The 20,238-nt window shown below is 36.9% G+C and overlaps 1 protein-coding gene across 2 annotated transcripts in view; it reads right to left on the bottom strand.

Moving 5' to 3' along the window:
* GPALPP1 (GPALPP motifs containing 1) overlaps positions 1–20,238 on the bottom strand; it is a 32,742-nt gene that overhangs the window by 3,043 nt on the left and 9,461 nt on the right. The window contains exons 4-9 of one of the 2 annotated variants that reach the window (XM_082859317.1): positions 18,245–18,350; positions 12,249–12,383; positions 11,643–11,807; positions 8,423–8,521; positions 3,245–3,463; positions 2,548–2,623 (exon numbers count right to left, since the gene is read on the bottom strand). In XM_082859317.1, coding sequence (XP_082715443.1) covers positions 3,245–3,463; positions 8,423–8,521; positions 11,643–11,807; positions 12,249–12,383; positions 18,245–18,350 — 724 coding nt within the window. In that variant the 3' untranslated portion in view covers positions 2,548–2,623. Of the gene's footprint in view, positions 1–2,547; positions 2,624–3,244; positions 3,464–8,422; positions 8,522–11,642; positions 11,808–12,248; positions 12,384–18,244; positions 18,351–20,238 lie in introns of those variants that run through there. The other variant, XM_082859316.1, reaches the window with a different exon arrangement.

Raw genomic sequence — 20,238 nt, forward strand, 5'->3', positions numbered from 1 at the left:
TAGCTTTTCTTTTCTTTCTCTGTTTGGCATAGGGCTTAATTTATGATATTTTTCCCAATACAAAAAAATTTATTGGATGAGACAGCCTTATTATGGGTGTAGCTACCACCTCTCACCTTTTGTCTCCCCTCCCAATTCCCCCACTTGCTAAAGCCATTTATTTACCAGTAATGATGTTATTATTTGAAGGATCAAAATCTACCTGAGATGACAATTTAGACAGCTGAACAAAATCATATAATTTCAGGGACAATGAACTTAAATGTCACCTTCACCAAACAGTAAAGAATGTTAAAATGTCTGCTCCCCTCTTTGAACTTAGTGTTGTTCTTTTTTCTTCTTCATTTTTAAGTTTCAAAAGAGGTCACAGCTCTACAAAATTTGGCCAAGAAGTACAGAAAATTAAAAAGTTCTTAGCAGAAAATGTCAACAATCCCAATTTTCTGCCAAATGGACAGGAGAATTGATTTACCAGGCCTTTTGCGGCTTTGGAAGAGGGAAGGGAATAAAATGAAGACCACCTGTCTATCCTGTTCAGCTAGCTACTTTCTTCTTTTATTGTCAATGTTGTTATACTGGGTTTGGTCTCTCCATGGGGCAAAAACCTCTGGCTTGGCCTCACATTTCGTTAAAACTGTCCTCAGGGTGGCATGAGAGAGCATTAGACCTGAGGTACCATGTAAGGTGGTCACTCATGGAAAGTATTAATATTTTCTCCCTTTTGTTAAGGTCACAGACATTCCAAGGGTGATGGAAGAAATAGTAAATACATACTAGAGAAATATCCCTATCTACCTTCAGGTAAGGAAAGTAAAGCAAAAGTAAGTATCCAAAGATGACACTTTTACATTAAAAATACCAAAACTTCTCAAAAATATATATTAGGAATCTACATAAGGATGAGGAATTAGAAAACATTTATTCCTTTTGTCAGGGAAAAAAATCATAACAAAATTAATGAAAGTAATAGATGCTGCTGTACAAAGTTTTCTGTTCAGAAAATACCATCCACTAAAAATGACATCTTTGGTCAAAAGGTAGCTCTGTTCAATCTGCTTAGACTAGACTTCTTCAATTTGCTTAGGAGAAAAATTCATCTTACAAATAGTAACACTCTGAGTAGGTTACGGTTATGGAAGATCATTGTACTTCTATGATCAGGAGAAAAATCTGTCACATAATTTGATTGAACAGTTTATTCAGTTTTCATGAAGCCTAGATGAGCCAGGACTCAGAATCTTTTTTCATTAAAACCGTGTGCTTCATCAAAACTAGAGCACAGAACTAGCAGAACAATCGGGATTAATCTGTAAGAAAATATAACTTCCAGAATTTGAATTTAAGCTTTAACTATTAAGAGTTTTGTTTAATATCTTAAGGGGCAGTGCTTAAAGCATCACAAACTTACAATACTACAATACTCCATCTGTGTTTTTTTTTTAACATCTTTATTGGAGTATAATTGCTTTACAATGGTGTGTTAGTTTCTACTGTATAACAAAGTGAATCAGCTATACATATACATATATCCCCATCTCTCTTCCCTCTTGCATCTCCCTCCCACCCTCCCTATCCCACCCCTCTGGGTGGCACAAAGCATCGAGCTGATCTCCCTGTGCTATGCAGCTGCTTCCCACTAGCCATCTATTTTACATTTGGTAGTGTATATATGCCAATGCTACTCTCTCACTTCGTCCCAGCTTACATCAGGGTGGTTTTGATTACTGTTTCCATTTCCATTTTTGTATTCAGGGATTATGAGTTTGATTTTTTTTTAAAGTTACTTATGACTGATATAAAAGATCTGTCCCCAGTAAATTAGCTAAAGCATGTTAAATATAAATGAATCAAGTCAGATCATCCCAAAGCAGGTTAAAGACTTAGAAAGCTTTGGTGGAGATCACAGAGACCAGGTCTCAGACTTCACACTGGGAACGGTTAATGGTGTTCTCTTGTCCCTCAGATTGCCTTCCCTAGAAATACTTACTGAAGTTGGAAAAATCAAAATAGCTTTTCCTTAGCACATGAAATAATGCAGAGGTCCCTCCTTCTGACTTAGAAACGAACAAACCAAAAAATCCAAACCACAAATAAAAAGCCCTGATTGCCACAACAAGCAAATTGATAACAAAATGGACAAAACCTCCATACCCTCTATTTTCAAGTAAATGTTGTGTATTCACTGGCTGCAGTTTAGAGGGAAACCCAAACAATTTCAAATTCATGGATTCACTGTGAGGACCCGACACACTCACCCAGGGCAAGTTCATAATATCTGATGAGGGGGTCTGAGCTGTGGGAGAGACTCAGTGGATGGTCCTGACCAGATCTTAACTGGGCACTTGTGAGACAGCACAAAAATTAGGGAGTGGCGGGGAGGGGGGAATTCTCAAAAAAATTATTTGAAGAAAAGCCGACATTTCCTCAGAAGCCAAAGACACATAAAATTCTACTCTATGTAAGACACACTGATTTCATGTTTCCACGTGACTTTAAAGGACGCGTGGTTTGTAAGACTAAAGCAATCCTCTAATCTTAAGAAACTCAAAATAAAGGAAGAAAGATGGACAGACAGAAAAAAAGAGTATTCTTCAACTCTTCTTCATTGCACAGGGAAATCCCCCTGAAGTAAGAATAAGAAAATTCAGTAAGTTGGAAAATATTTCTCACTTTAACCGTATTTTCCCTGAAAGTCACATTTTAATATTGATGTAGGTTTCATACAATTAAAAATCACAAAGATTTTAAGAAGCAACCTTAGCTTTTATGTAATCACCATTACGAACCCTTGTCAGTTCGGGCTATGTATGAGTGATGTAACGGTTTTGAACCTTAACTTACAGAGAACATTTCAAAAGCAATGAACATCTTTTGTGATCTTGTTTAACATAAAAAGACTGCTAGCAAACCTCATTCTTTAATAAAGCATGCATATTTACCCAAGCTTCAAACCACACTTCCCTTTGCCATGTCTCACAAATGAAAAGCTTTTATTTTAGCATTTTGAATAGTAATGCCCTGTTAGGTTATTACGAGGACAAGTCTACTTTCCCAGTATACAACATTTTTTATTCCACAAGGCTGAATTTTCAAACCTCACAGTTTACTTAGAAAATAAAGATCTGCAGGTTTATAATCTACTTTATTATAAAAGGAAATAAATTTTTACACAGTTATATATAACAGAATTTAGAAAAGTTCAAATTTATCAGTACGAAAATATACCTCACTGAAATATACTTACTTATAAAAACATATTGCCTTTGCCATGTGAAAACCTGGTGTTTAATTCCGTAGATTTCTTTATCAGGGCTTTTTTCTGAGCTTCATCAAACCGATGAACTTTGAGATCCGTATCACGGTTAAATGGTATTCTTTCTTGGGGCTTATTTTTATCTTCAGCAGCCTTATTCTTTAGTTTTTTCTGATGAATGTCCATAAGAGATTCTGGCCTTTTTGATTCCTGGGGAGAGCAAGACAGTAGAAAGAAAAATCTCATATAGATCATTGACAGAACATAATCATGAAACAAAAGAATGAAGTAGTAATGGTAAACATGAAGGAGGGCGATTTACAAACCCAATAGGTTTTTCCAAATCTAAGACAGCATCTCTGAAGGAAATGTGTTATCAGAGGCAAATTCAATTATACCAAAATGAAGGTATCTACCAACTATATGCCACACAATAAAAAAAGAGCAAGACGGAGAGTAAACTAATGTTTAAATAACCGTCATGAAAATCATTGTGTGATTAGTCAGCATTAGAGGCTGAACCAAGAACACAGGTGAGAGAGAAGAGCAATTACTTTCTCACTTGGGAGCCCAGTTAGAGCTTCATGGATGGGCTGGTCCGTGAACCCTGAACGGGTGGAACTGAAGAGACGGGCACTGCCAGGCTGAAGCTAAAGCAAGTGCAAAGCAGAACAACCGCGGCGCAGAGATGACAAGATCCAAGGCCGGTGCAGGAAAAGCTGGCATAGTCTGTGTGCCAAGAGAATTTTTGTCCTTTCAGCTTTATCTCCTTCATTTTCTTTCTTTTTAGCTGGAGTAGGTGCTCACATTTTCTTTTTCTTTTCCTTTTTCTTAAATTGAAGTATAGCTGATTTACAACACATTAGTTTCACATTTTCAAATATATCTAGTAGGATAAGGTTTGAACAAAGTCAACTGGTTTCATAAATTGGAGAGTCTTTACAGACCTTCTGGTATCGGTTAAACTAAAAGACAGAACAGCCCTGGATTGGAGAAGCAGGGAGTGGGATGCAGGAGTAGATGCAGGTAGTACAGACCAGCAGCCATCAAACTGCGATATATGTATCCCTGGGGGCCACACGGAGTGGATTCCATGGGGTATGAAGGCATGGAGAATTTCAACGTTACCTACTCATGATTCTCAACTTCTTAGCCTCACTTAAAGCTGACTTGCCTGGTAATGCATCTCGTGAGGATGTCTCCCCTTTCATTACAGCCCTTTCCTATTTAACAAAGGAGAGGCCTTTCAGAATCTTATTACAGAATGTTGTCTTGGACAGAAAGTCTCCAGCGCATCAAATAAAAAACCTGAAATACTGTATGAATTAAACTTCTTCTAATCAAGGAACTGTAAACCCAGGAGGCTTTGTGTCCTTTTGTGTCTCAAACATATTTCTCATAAGAGCATAATGTCCTTTCGGAATGGGTAGTTTGGCTCCTGTTGGAATGTTCTGAATTCAGATATACTGCAGAATGGGGCAATGAAAGAAAAGACAATTTTTGCTTAACAACCACATCTCTTCCAGGCCCTGCCTCCTGTCAGAGAATATATTTGAGAGCAAAGACGTGAGGAGAGTTCAGTAAAAGCAAAATAACTGGTAAGAAACGATGAAGGTGGCAGTATCTTATTTTATCAGGAGACAAACTCATGGCACCTACCCACCTACGTTACAATTCAGAAGTGTCATAGGAATGATCATAATCACATCTATTTGAACAGAGAAATGGAGTCAGACTTTCTCACAGAAAGTCAGTCTCAATCACCTGTCTGATTTGACCATGAGATCTGACTTCATCAGTTAAGTTATGTGGTTGCTATTTCCTATACATTGAGCTCTATCTGGATGCTGAATTAGTAAATATTTATTTGAATTAGCACTATTTCCATGTTCTCAATCCCTCTCATTTCATAAATTGGTCATTTCATAAATCTTGGTGAAGTCTTTAGGAAACAAATTGATTTGCAAGTTAAGTGCTTTCGAATTCTTTATTTCTAATGAAAACTGGAGGTGAAAAAAAATCAAATGTTGCTAAGAAAAAAATAACCTATCAATACACATAGCAGGGAGAAACAGTTTAGACCTAAAGTTCTGCATTTGGAAAAATCTGCTTAGCAATGATGGTGCTGACATTTTCAACACTGGTGACCTTAGGCAAGTTATTTAAACCTCAATTTTTCAGCTGTAAGATAAAAAATCATAATAGTAATAACGTCTAAATATTTGGATGAGGTAGGAGTTAAGTAATCTAATTAATACAAAGGATTTAGTAGTGTGGCGGGGTTCATAAGAATCAGTCAAGGGACTTCCCTGGTGGCGCAGTGGTTAAGAATCCGCCTGCCAATGCAGGGGACATGGGTTCGAGCCCTGGGCCGGGAAGATCCCACATGCCATGGAGCAACTAAGCACGTGAGCCACAACTATTGAGCCTGCGCTCCAGAGCCCGCGAGCCACAACTACTAAGCCTGTGCGCCTAGAGCCCGTGCTCCGCAACAAGAGAAGCCACCGCAATGAGAAGCCTGCGCACCGCTTTGAAGAGTAGCCCCCGCTCACTGCAACTAGAGGAAGCCTGCGCGCAGCAACAAAGACCCAACGCAGCCACAAAAAAAAAAAAAAAAAAAAAGAATCAGTCAATACATGTTAAGTATTCAATTTACTTAGCACATACTGTATTGTAATCCTCACAACATCTCTATAAATTAACTGTTATTATTCCCATTATACAGATTTGGAAAGTGAGAATGAGAAAATAAGCCCTGTTCAGGAGGGCTGGAGAGTCAGGGCACTATAGCCCTTCCTCTCTCTCTTTACCCTGTCCCTCAGTATCCAGTAGGGTGGCAATGCTGCCAGCTTGTGACCTTTGGAGAAAAGATGGAAAATGGTCCTCAGCTGAGAAGTTATTAAATGTCTAGCCGTTCTGAATGCAAAAAAAAAAGACCAATGTGAAAAAAAATCAAAGTTGAGAGAGAGTTGACAGTTGAGAGATCATTAATAATAATTTTTTGTTAGTAGATCATTATAAGGTTTAAGTAAGTAACAAAAATCACACCAAAAGCCAATTCATGTAGAGATCAATTTGCTAAATGACTGGTTTGCTGATTTACCAAATTTAATCATTTAACAAACATGTGTAGGTTTTATATTAATTTGCAAAAAGCCAGGGCAATTTATTTTGAATGGGCGAGTTTTTCAGCAGTTTTTGAAAATTCATGCTAAGATTCTAGTTGTTTGGTTTTTATTTTGCCTTCATGGTAATATTTTAAAGAGTGTTCAATTTATCAATCCTAAGAGGTATAAGGTGGTTTAGTCTTAAGACTATATTAATATTTTGAAAACTATATCTCATAAGTAACCAAAATTTCAGCATAAGATTAGAACGCTAATTTTTTGGATGTGTTTTAAAATAAATTGCAGACACTGTTACATGTATCCCTAGTATTTCAGCATGATTTCACTAACCAGAGTTCAATACTTGTTTACAATTTTTTCTTTTAAAGTAAATTTACATACAATGAAATGCACAAACCTTAATACTACATTCATTGAGTTTTACAATTCAAACTCCTAGCAATTTCTGGAACATATTTCCATCACCTCAGAAAGCTCTGTATACCCCTTCCTAGTCCATCTCCACAATCCCACTCCAAAAACTATTCTGGTTTTTTCCCCACCATAGATTCATTTTGCTTATTGTAGAGCTTCACGTAAATGGAATCATACAGTAGTATTTGGGTAGGAAGTCTTGCGTAAGACTCCCTTCGCTCAGCATAATGACTTTGAGATTAATCCACATTGTTGCATTTATTTGTAATTTGTTCCTTTTTATTGCCAGGTAGTATTTTATCATGAACACAGTTTGGCTTTTTCTTTCTCTTACTGATGGACAGCTGGGTTGCTTGAAGTATTTAGCTGTTATGAATAAAGCTTCTATGAACATTCCTGTATAAGTCTTTTTGAAGCTATTATGAGTGAAGCACGCTCGAGTCTACGAAAACATGTTTTCATCTGTCTTACATAAACACCCAGGGGTGGAGTTGCAGGGTCATAGGGTAGGTGTTCGTTTAGTTTTATAAGAAATGCCTGTTTGGAAAAAGGCCCAGCTTGTTAATTTTCAGCTATTCTTCCTTTCTAACATAACTCAATAAATTTTGCCTCTAAGTGCCACTTTATATTACACCTCACACATTTTGATATGTTGTACTGAATATCACTTTATCATTCAGGTTTAGGTATTCCATTATTATGTCTTCTTTGATGTAAAGTTTAAATTTTGAATTATCTAATTTCCAGTTGTGTAGGGCTTTTAAGTTATTCTGAAGTTTAATTTAAATTCTTCGTGGTGCCTGAATGATGGTGATTCTTTCAATTTTGTTGAGACGTGACTTTGAGCTGGTCAGTTTTCAAAGATGTTCCATTTGGGTTGGGTTTCTGGTCAGTTTCCAACTATGTTTCATGTATGCTTCACTGTTTGTGGTACTGGTCTATATATGCCCCATAAATCATGCTAACTATATTTTTAATGCTTATGGAAATTTTCATGAACTAATACGCTAGGAACAGAAGGTAATTTTCCTGAATACCTTTCAGGGACCAAAGGGTTCAATGGTTTACATTTATTCTTTGAGTTGGAACACTAGTGGGTTTTTTGGGGTTTTTTTTGTTTTTGTTTTTGTTTTATGAGTAAGAGACTATTACAAAATAATAATATGCCCAATGAATACTGACTGTTTATAAATTTAAATTGAACCATATTTTAATTTTTATATTTATATAGATTTATATTTTTCTCCCATATTTAAATCATTACATCAAACATTCCAAATCAGCTTACAATTTAAAATGTAAGAATTGGGCTCTCTAGGAGTTAGTAGGGCTCTTACTTTATAATCATGTGCTACCCATCTCTAGGAATTGAATTTCTGATATATGACTTAAGTAAAAAGTGAACTGAAAATGTTATGAGATGCATTAAAAAAGCCTACACTAAAGGACTACACACACACACACATATACACATACACACAAGAGTATTTTTCAGAACAGATGTATAGAAAAAGACTGAGATGAACAGGAAGACTAAGAAAGAGAAACAAGAAAAAGAGAAAAAAATGAGAAGAGCATTAAAAGATGGGAAAAAATGAAAGGCCATATATTTTATCCCCTGACTTACATTGTATGCAGATACCTGCTCGGCCAATCTCTTTTCCATTCCTGTCAATATATGTTCTTCATCCTTCTTATTGAATGACTTTCTTGCTTCTGGTGTCTCCTGAGGAACGAACACAGAAAACACATTACTAAACCATATAATTAAGAGAAAATAAAAAAGATACTATTATTTTAACTCAGATTGAGTAATAGGAGACTAAACGAAGCCAGGCCCATTGAATCTCTTCCCACTAGAAATGTTAATATACTTGATACGGGATCTGTTAGTGTCCTACTCTAACATTTGCCTGAAAACAAGAAAAAACCCCAAAACACCTCTAACCAATCAACTAACTGGATTTTATCAAACTCAGAGATGAGAATGACAAACAATAATGAAATGTAGAAGAGAAAATAAGGCTTAAAAAGAAATCTTATATTATCTGTTTTCAAAGCTAGGAAAAGCACTCTTGAGGGAAAAAAAATAAAAAGAAATAAATGGGGTACAGAAAAAATAAAAATAAAACTATCTTTATTCACAGAGGACATGACTGGCAATGTAGAAAATGCCAACGAATCTATTAAAAAACTCTTGGCATTAGTAAGCATAAGTGTAGCAAAGCTGCAGGATGCTAGGTCAACATACAAAATATACCAGCAATGAACAACTGGAACTTGAAATTTAAGAAGAAATACCATTTACCATAGCACACACACACACACAAATGAAATACTTGGGTAAATTTCCAATAAATTTTAGTTAGGAAAAAAAAAGTATTCTGGAGAATACAGTCCCAGCCAGGAAAGAAGAAGGCCCATATAAAATCAACTGAAAACCACTTTCCACAAAGCATGTTTTTATACTGTTGCTGTTTGCTTAAGAAAGCCAAGGAGGTCCCCACACCATTTTTACCTTAATGATGGACTAAAACAACATTGTACTTAATAAATAAAGTATGTTAAAAAACATACGAGTAGCTCATTTCTTCTTTTTCCATAAAAATTTCCCCAGATTCTTTTACTTGTAAATATTAAGAGAAAAATGATGTTCTGATAAGATGGAGGTGAAAACCTGACCAGTTAAGAGTTAGTAAATCTAGTCAAGACTGGGAAAAGAGAACATAACAGATCTTATTCAATTAATTTATGCCTAACACTGCCATTTCTTTCTAAAAAGCAATCTTACTTCATTTGGGCATGTCGGTTAAGTGAATGTGCGAACATTAGTGGTATGAGAGATGAATGCTGGGGAATCAAATATAAAAAAGTAAGATGAAGTGGTGGAGAAAATCTACAAAAAGGTAATTTGGAGAGAGATAAAAAAGGAAACTTGACTAAGATCTGTTACAAAAATCAAAAATTAGTCATGACCTTTATATAGGACAGCTCTGTGACACTATATAATTTGTACCACAAATATAAGTCTGTGGTATTATATGCTGTAATACAGTGTCACATAAAATTTAAGGGGTATTAGTCATCCCTTTGGGAGTCTGTTGTAAACACAGAACAAAACACTTTCAGCCCTGAAAAGAATGACCAGATCTAAAGAACTCAGTCATAGGGCCTAAAATCACCTGAGTTCAAATTATACTGGCTAGTTTCTGTTTGTTCCGTTTTTCTGTGGTATTTTTCTTTGAGGAAGACTCCCTGCATATCTGGCTGTAGGCTAGACATCTACTCACATACAATGAGGAACACAAGGACTGAAAAAAGCACAAATAAAAAGTCCATGTAAGCAAGGGGATTAAATGTCTTTTTGGAGACAATCTTAAAGGCTAAATGATAAAAAGTGTCAGTATGTTATTTTTATAGAAGACCAGTTAAGAAAGAGCAGACAGGCGTTCCAACACTAGTCATTCACGGTGTGTGGCTCGCTTCTATACCATATCTTCTGTTGTCTCTTCTGCCCTCAGGTGTGTTGGTTCACCTCACCTTTCTGTTACAACTCTCAGATTTCCTTGAATCCTCCGGGCAAAGGAGAACTTATGATTTTGCCACATATTCTGCTAAAATGTGGAGATTGCCACATATCATCCACATGTTAAGAATGACACTATTTCACAACCAATTCTCCACTAAAATGAAAGCGCCATAAGGAGCTTTTTCTATTACCCGTGACCAAACAGAATACCTGGCAGAGGAGATATTCAATTTACAGTTATAGAATGAAGATGGAAATCCTCATAATTCTAGGTACTGATGAACAAGATAAACAGAGTTAGGGGAGTGAATTTAAGTCAGAACTGATAAAGCTATAATCATAAGATGCCAATTAGTCAAGCATTTAAGACTGGAATGGGACATCTCAAGGAAACTGAAACTTTGGGATGGAGTGAATTTAAGGAGTTAGTGCTGAGGACACTGGTTGGACCCCTAACTTACAATGGAATATTTCATAATAAATGGAGAGATCCAAGAAAAGAAAATCTAACAGTAATATTTTATGCATACTTTTGTGGGTATTTTTAAATTAAATTATTCAATATATTAATGAAAGGACTTTTTGCCTATCTTGACAGTAATATGAAGTTTACTGCACTTGAGCTACTGTTATTTTCAGAGATAGTCCCTGTGTATCACTTAACTTGCTAGGTTAATCTGTGCCTTGGCTTGTTCAAGACATTTTAAAAGAAATTTTCATGGATAGTATGATGTATAAAGACCAGGGGATTTGAAGTCAGAAAGGTCTAGAAGGGAATTACTGTTCATGACTTACCAGCATTTAATTCCAGAAAAGGTGACCTCATAGAGGATAGTGTCTCCCTTCATAAAATGAGGTCAGTAAACCTATGTCTCCAGGTTCTCTTGAGATTTAGATGAGACAATTTATTGGGAAATAGTAAGTAAATACACAGGAAGCAACTGGCATCACTTTCTTTTAACTTTCCTTCAGGGGAAATCTTTTCCCTTTGGAATCATAATTTTAAAAACAGTACTCTTGGGCTTCCCTGGTGGCACAGTGGTTGGGAGTCCACCTGCCGATGCAGGGGACACGGGTTCGTGCCCCGGTCCGGGAAGATCCCACATGCCGCGGAGCGGCTGGGCCCGTGAGCCATGGCCTCTGAGCCTGCGCGTCCGGAGCCTGTGCTCCGCAGCGGGACAGGCCACAACAGCGAGAGACCCGTGTACAGCAAAAAAAAAAAAAAAAAAAAAACAGTACTCTTAAATAATTCTGCCTCCTATTTTTTCAAAATAGAGTCAACATGGACAAAAATACAGGAACAAACAAACCCTCTTACCTTAGCTTTCCTTTCCCTGTCAGCTGGCATATCTGTCCAGACTGATCGATCTCCAGATTTGTCATCAGCTCTTCTCTTGAAAGTTCTAGGCCCAAGACCAAAGTTTTTCAGCTCCGGAGGAAGCTCAGTCATCCAAGAGTCTCTTGTAATTGTTTTAGATGAATCCTTTAAGAGAAATAAAAAGTAAAAGAAAAAAAAGTAGCCTTGGAAAACATGTATATGTGTGCGTGTGTGCACATGTGTGTGTATATGTGTAGAATACTGTATAAGTGACTATGCTTCTCAACAGAGGCTTGAAAGTTATTTAACAGACTTTAAGAGAAAGGATTTAATAGACTATTTTTTTTTGGTCATATATGTTATGAATACTTTTATTTAATTTATTTTTCCTTTGATTTAATGTTATCCTTTGCCATACAGAAATTTTTAAGTAGGCAAAATTTCTACCCTTTTCCTTTTATAGCTTCTGAATTACCCAGAGCCTAAATTTTTATACACTTACATATGTACATATACATTTTTTTAATGTCCGTTTTTAAAACTGAGATTTTTTAATATATTTGGTCAATTTCTCAGAGAAAAGTGTACTATGTATTTAAAACTTACATCGTCTCCTTTAGTCAGTTTTTCTTTCATTCTCTGGGCCCTTTTTTCAAACTCTGTCGTAACACTAGAGTTAACTGGTCCTTTGGCAGGCATCGGCCCAATAATGTCCTCCTCTTCACTGCTACCTGTTTCCTTCTGAAATAAGAAAATGATCCTAAATTACTTAAAATTTAACTGTGACTGATAACCTAGAAACAGAACAAAAAGCAAACACTGTGTTGCTGGCTAATCACTGAGCACCTTTCCTGAGCCTTTCTCAAGTGCACCATACAAAAATGACAAATCCAGGGGCTGTGGACTGTCTCACCTCTTCCCTATGTCCACGGCAGAGCTCATTAACTCATCTCAGTCCTCTTCCTGATGGACATAGATGTGGTCTCACAATTTCTCTGTAATATTCCAGAGAATTATTAATGATTCATCAGAGATGACACAAGTTGAAACCATTTTCTTTCCTGGTACAGAAAGAGCTCTTTGGAATAAGATGCACACAAATAAGACATTCTTGGAAGCTGTATCAGCCTTCATGATTTAGTACAGTCCACTGAAACAGAAATGCTGTGCAAAGCCTTACAAAATACTGGCCCGAACGAGTTAATTTGGTTCCCAAAGTATTTCTCTCATTACCCCAAAGACACAATAGTATTGCAATAATTGAATTCAAGTAGTTCTTAGTAAATCATTTTTTAAGTTAATTTTTTTAAAGAACAGTGATTTTAATTTTTTTTTTTTTTTGGCTGTGTTGGATCTTCAATGCTGTGTGTGGGCTTTCTCTAGTTGTAGCTAGTGGGGGGGCTACTCCTCGTTGCGGTGCGTGGGCTTCTCATTGAGGTGGCTTCTCCTGTTGCGGAGCACGGGATCTAGGCGTGTGGGCTTCAGTAGTTGCAGCACATAGCCTCAGTAGTTGCGGTGCACACGGGTTCTAGAATGCAGGCGCAGTAGTTGTGGCATATGGGCTTAGTTGCTCTGTGGCATGTGGGATCTTCCTGGACCAGGGCTCGAACCCATGTCCCCTGCATTGGCAGGCGGATTCTTAACCACTGAGCCACCAGGGAAGTCCCATTAGTAAATCATTTTATTAAAGGGTTTTCATGTAAGACTGTGTTAGATGCTATATGCACTTGGGTTTAAAACAGTCCTTGTCAGACACAAAAGACCCCTAATAGTCAAAGCAGTCTTGAAGGAAAAAAACGGAGCTGGAGGAATCAGACTCCCTGACTTCAGACTATACTACAAAGCTACAGTAATCAAGACAATATTGTACTGGCACAAAAACAGAAACATAGAACAAGATAGAAAGCCAGAGATAAACCCACACACCTGTGGTCAACTAATCTATGACAAAGGAGGCAAGGATATACAAAGGAGAAAAGACAGTCTCTTCAATAAGTGGTGCTGGGAAAACTGGACAGCTACAGGTAAAAGAATGAAATTAGAACACTCTCTAACACCATACACAAAAATAAACTCAAAATGGATTAGAGACCTAAATGTAAGACTGGACACTATAAAACTCACAGAGGAAAACACAGGAAGAACACTCCTTGACATAAATCACAGCAAGATCTTTTTTGAGCCACCTCCTAGAGTCATGGAAATAAAAACAAAAATAAACAAATGGGACCTAATGAAACTTCAAAGCTTTTATGCAGCAAAGGAAACCATAAACAAGACGAAAAGACAACCCTCAGAATGGGGGAAAATATTTGTAAACGAATCAACAAAGGATTAATCTCCAAAATATATAAACAGCTCATGCAGCTCATATTAAAAAAACAAACAATCCAATCCAAAAATGGGGAGAAGACCTAAATAGAAGAAGACCTAAATAGCCCCTTCTTTCTCCAAAGAAGACATACAGATGACCAAGAAGCACATGAAAAGCTACTCAGCATCACTAATTATTAGAGAAATGCAAATCAAAACTACAATGAAGTATCACCTCACACCAGCTAGAATGGGCATCATCAGAAAATCCACAAACAACAAATGCTGGAGAGGGTGTGGAGAAAAGGGAACCCTCTTGCACTGTTGGTGGGAATGGAATTGATACAGCCACTATGGAGAACAGTATGGAGGTTCCTTAAAAAACTAAAAATAGAATTACCATATGACCCAGCAATCCCACTACTGGGCAAATACCCAGAGAAAACCATAATGCAAAAAGACACATGCACCCCAATGTTCATTGCAGCACTATTTACAATAGCCAGGTCATGGAAACAACCTAAATGCCCATCGACAGACGAATGGATAAAGAAGACGTGGTATACGTATACAATGGAATATTACTCAGCCATAAAAAGGAACGAAATTGGGTCATTTGTAGAGACGTGGCTGGATCTAAAGACTGTCATACAGAGTGAAGTAAGTCAGAAAGAGAAAAACAAATACCGTATGCTAACACATATATATGGAATCTTAAAAAAAAAAAAAAAATGGTCCTGAAGAACCTAGGGGCAGGACAGGAATAAAGACGCAGACGTAGAGAATGGACTTGAGGACACGGGGACAGGGAAGGGTAAGCTGGGATGAAGTGAGAGAGTGGCATGGACATATATACACTACCAACTGTAAAACAGATGGTGGGAAGCAGCCGCATAGCACAGGGAGATGAGCTCGGTGCTTTGTGACCACCTAGAGGGGTGGGATAGGGAGGGTGGGTGGGAGGGAGACGCACGAGGGAGGAGATATGCGGATATGTGTATATGTATAGCTGATTCACTTTGTTATAAAGCAGAAACTAACACACCATTGTAAAGCAATTATACTCCAATAAAGATGTTAAAAATACAAATAACTCAATTTCATTTCCTCACTACAAATAACTCAATTTCATTTCTTTTTATGGCTGAGTAATATTCCATTGTATATATGTGCCACATCTTCTTTATCCATTCATCTGTCGATGGACACGTAGGTTGCTTCCATGTCCTGGCTATTGTAAATAGAGCTGCAATGAACATTGTGGTATGTGACTCTTTCTGAATTATGGTTTTCTCAGGGTATATGCCCAGTAGTGGGATTGCTGGGTCATATGGTAGTTCTATTTTTAGTTTTTTAAGGAACCTCCATACTGTTCTCCATAATGGCTGTATCAATTTACATTTCCACCAGCAGTGCAAGAAGGTTCCCTTTTCTCCACACCCTCTCCAGCATTTATTGTTTGTAGATTTTTTGATGATGGCCATTCTGACTGTTGTGAGGTAATACCTCATTGCAGTTTTGATTTCCATTTCTCAAATGATTAGTGATGTTGAACATTCTTTCATGTGTTTGCTGGCAATCTGTTATCTTCTTTGGAGAAATGTCTATTTAGGTCTCCTGCTCATTTTTGGATTGGGTTGTTTGTTTTTTTGATACTGAGCTGCATGAGCTGCTTGTAAATTTTGGAGATTAATCCTTTGGCAGTTGCTTCGTTTGCAAATATTTTCTCCCATTCTGAGGGTTGTCTTTGTCTTCTTTATGGTTTCCTTTGCTGTGCAAAAGCTTTGAAGTTTCATTAGGTCCCATTTGTTTATTTTTGTCTTCATTTCTATTTCTCTAAGAGGTGGGTCAAAAAGGATCTTGCTGTGATTTATATCATAGAGTGTTCTGCCTATGTTTTCCTCTAAGAATTTTATACTGTCTGGCCTTACATTTAGGTCTTTAACTCATTTTGAGTTTGTTTTTGTGTATGGTGTTAGGGAGTGTTCTAATTTCATTCTTTTACATGTAGCTGTCCAGTTTTGCCAACAGCACTTATTGAAGAGGGTGTCTTTTCTCCACTGTATATCCTTGCCTCCTGTATCAGAAATAAGGTGACCATATGTGTGTGGGTTTATCTCTGGGTTTTCTCTCCTGTTCCATTGATCTATATTTCTGTTTTTGTGCCAGTACCATACTGTCTTGATTACTGTAGCTTTGTAGTACAGTCTGAAGTCTGGAGCCTGATTCCTCCAGCTCTGTTTTTCTTTCTCAAGATTGTCAAGCATATTATTTAATCTTTCTAGGCCTTGGTTTGTCTTTCAGATAGGGATTGTAACAGCTCCAACCAATAACTAGTCTATTGCTAAGAGAATCCTGTGTTTTATTGGTTTTGTTCATTTTCTTTGGAACCACGTGCTTCTCAGGAAACTGGGACCTTCTCTAATTCCTGGGTAAAAATGCTGATAATTCTAAGCCAATCACTTTGGTCTCATTCCTCTTGGCCAACTGATTGGCTTGAGCATGGCATATGATTCAATTTTGGCCAAAGAAATGTGAGGAGAGGTCTACAGGAAACCTGGAAAGGTTTTCCTCTCTCTAAAAAGGGGGCACAGGTTAGGGACACTATGTCTGGACACTGTCATCTGCATGTTAATCTCAGCACTTGGTCAGCCTAAGAGGAATTAACATACAGTAAATGATAGAGAAGACATAAAAAACTGGGCCCTGGATGATCTCATTAGTCTGTTGAATTTACCAACCCTGGAATGACCCTTCCTCTAGACCTCTTCTTAGGTATGAAACACATTTTTCTTATTTGGGGAATACAGATTACAGACCACCCAGGAAATTATATAAACAACCAATTTGTTAACTAACAAGGTTAAGACTACATTTCATTGTGAGTTGGATTTTTTGTTATTAGCAGCTAAAAGCACTCTAGCTGATGGTAAGCAAGCCAACATAAGTATCTAGGGGAAAACCATTTTGGAGAGACTTGGATAGCAAGTATCAAGGCTCAGGAGTAGGAGCCTGTCATATTTAAGGAGAAAGGAGCTCAGTGTGGTCAGATCAAAATTAGAGAGAAATCAGGGAGCTAATGGAGGCCAGATTATAGAGGGCCCTGTAAGGACTTTGGCTTGTATGCAGACAGAGGAGGAGCAAATTGATGGTTCTGAGCATCAATGACATGATCTGACTTTATTTTATCTGGGCCACTCTAGCTGCTGTGTTGAGAAGAGGTAGTGGAGGAACAAAGGCTAAGACATGAAGACCAATGAAAGAGGTGAAATATGATGTTGACTGGGATCAGGGTAGCAGCAGAAGTGGCTGGATTCTGGATGTTTTTGAAGGTGGGAACAACAGAATTTGTTGTCAGACTGATTTCTCTAAGGGCCTGACACACTGTAGGTGTTTTATAAACATCTGCTGAAAGAATGAGTAAATGACTCTGGAGTTCATGAGCTTAACCACTGCATTATGTATTTCCTTTAGTAACAACTTCAGTGGAATTGCTGAATTCTCAGTGGAGATGCACAGGAGTATTTGAATTTATTACCACCTGTTCAGTCTGCTAATCTTCAGCATGAATTAATCACTGCAGATTAGCAGACTGAACAGGTGATATAAAATCCTAAGAACTGGGTTTGAGCTTTGACTTTTGATAAGTAGAAATTGTGATTTGGAGTTAAGTTACCCAATTTCTCTGGCTTTTAGCATCTCTAAGATACAGATCATGATTATTTCATAAGGCTTTGGAGAAGCTGAAAATGCATATATGGGAAAAATGCATTACAAATTATAAAGTATTCTGCAAATCTCAGCTTTTGTTAAGGACTGGCCCTCTGTAAGAATATAGGCTTCCTCCTTGACTCCAAAATTACTTGTTCTTTCTTTTCAAAACATCATGTATCCACTAGTGCCCTTGTTATACAATGGTATGAGAGCTGGGTAGGAGAAAGTTAATTTCAATATTTTATAATAATTATTTCACTATTAAAAATTTTCTTAGCTTGTTCTCTTCTGGATCAAATCACAGTGATTCTTTAAACTCTGCATCATGTTCTAGTTTCTAGTACTTTAAAGCTTCCCTTCAAGGATGAGAAGCATGAATAGGTAACACCCTGTCACATGTAATTTGCCTTGTTATTTTTCTAACAGAATCTCAGGTCTATGACAGCTTTTGATTTCATCTACCTAGATACAATCCTAAATTAGTTTGAATATGATTGAGTCAAATGATTGTAGTTATTCCTATGTAAAGTCTTGAGTTTCTTACATCTTATTCTTTAATAGAAAAAGTTCCAAACCTCAGAGTTGAAATACGATGATACTTGTCTTGGATCATCTCTGCCTTTGTCACTTTTCTGTGCAGATTTAAGAAAACCAGGTGGTAATGCAGGACCTATTATAGGCCTGAAAAATAAAATGTACCTTTATCATTCTCCCTGACTTTAAAAAGTCAGCTTTCAGAATAAAAGCTCACATAAATAATAAAAAGCCAGATAATAACAAATGTTGAAAATGAGAATCTTATTCAACATATTATTTTTACTCTATAACCTAGTATTTTTTCACTGAGTATCATAAAAATAAAAATCTAATTTTTTGTATTTTAACTTTCTATTTGTTAGTCAACAATCAGATGCGAAACCAGTAATTCTCAATCTTTGTGCCAATGGTGTATACCCACTTCCTAAAAGAACTATGTTAAATAAAAATAATAACTTAAAAAAAACTCCTTATTATGTGGACTTTTATGTGGACTAAAGCCTGTGAAGATCTTTTTCATTTTGGGCCTTGGCTTTCAGTTTTGATATTCACCGTCCACTGAAAAATACCTTAGTGGCATTATATTTATAGTCAGAACTACTTAAGTATAAATTGGGTTCTAAGGACATACGTAGCAAATGCATACAACAGATGTTGGTAATTTATGGTTATGTGTGCCAAGGCAGTATAAAAACCTAAACACCGTCCTAACAATCCAATAATGATGTGGAAGCATATAAGAAGGAAAATAGTTCATTTAAGACCTGTATATAAAGGAAAAGGTAGTATGCTAACCACATTTCAACCAGTGTACTTTTCTGTTTCCTTCAAAAAACCCTGGGTGGTATAAGTCACTCCATTTTCTATCTGAGCAAAATAACACCCAAGGACAACATGAACTAGTAGGTGGCAGAGCTGGAGTTTGAACCCTGGTCTATCTGATGCCAAAGTTCATTTTCTTTCTAGCTGCCCTACTGCCACATTCTGAGAGAACAGACATCCATTCAAAAGAGAAAGCTGCCTAAATTCTAGGCCTTAAAAAGAAAAAGTCCTACTTTATGTATGGAAAAAACAAAAGAAGAACGATATTTTCTACTCTCTTTCATACTGTTAAGTTTCTCCATTCTTTGTTTTTTTCCAGAGATGTCCCTGTGCAAGTGTTACCAACCAAGATGGCACTGATGCCCTAAGCTGAATTTTCCAGATTACACTATGTTCAATTAGAGTCTTACAGACAGGTTTCCCGGTAGGACAAAAATAGTACTAGAGTCACAAGGTTTGGGATCTGATCCTGGCCACTTAATTATCTCTTGCCTTGGTTCATAAAACTACTATGAACCAAAACAATTTTGCAAATGAAAAATGCGGAAGTGTGGCATTGTTAGATCAAATTAGTTATCATTTATAAAGTATAAGGAAGTGCTGTATGGGTTTTTTTCTGAGTACAGTTTTTAGCAGATCTACAAATGTAATTACAGCTCAATTCTCTGGCCTCAGGGAATTGGTAAGGATAAAACCATTAACACATAAAATCTTAAAATATAGTAAAGGAACATAACCACAGCACATGCTGTGGACGTGTATGAGGTTTTGCCTCCAATATATGCTTCCACCTGTTTATTTCAAACATGTATTTTACTATTGTCAAAACAGAAAGAAATCGCTATGTATCTAATAATCTATTTTCTTGAAAGGAATGTTATTTCCCAGCAGTCAGCAAATTTCCCATAAAAACCCAGACAGGAAATTTTAGGCTCTAAGGGCCACATTTGGTCTTTGTTGCATATTCATCTTTATATTTTAATGACCCCTTAAAGATCATTCTTAGCTCGGGGCCATACAAAAACAGGCAGTGGACTGCCTATTCCTCTTATTTCTTCTTTCTTTTCCTCAATAAGCATCCCTTTACTTGCTGACGCCATTACAGAAACTGACTACATTCACAACAAAAAGTGTTTTTTGAGTTGAAGTCAGAGGCAGTTACTCCCCAAAAGTTGTATGAAAATTAGAAGCTGACAAGTATGATTATAAT

Source organism: Leucopleurus acutus (assembly GCF_964270905.1).
Source record: "Leucopleurus acutus genome assembly, chromosome: 18".
Taxonomy (NCBI): domain Eukaryota; kingdom Metazoa; phylum Chordata; class Mammalia; order Artiodactyla; family Delphinidae; genus Leucopleurus; species Leucopleurus acutus.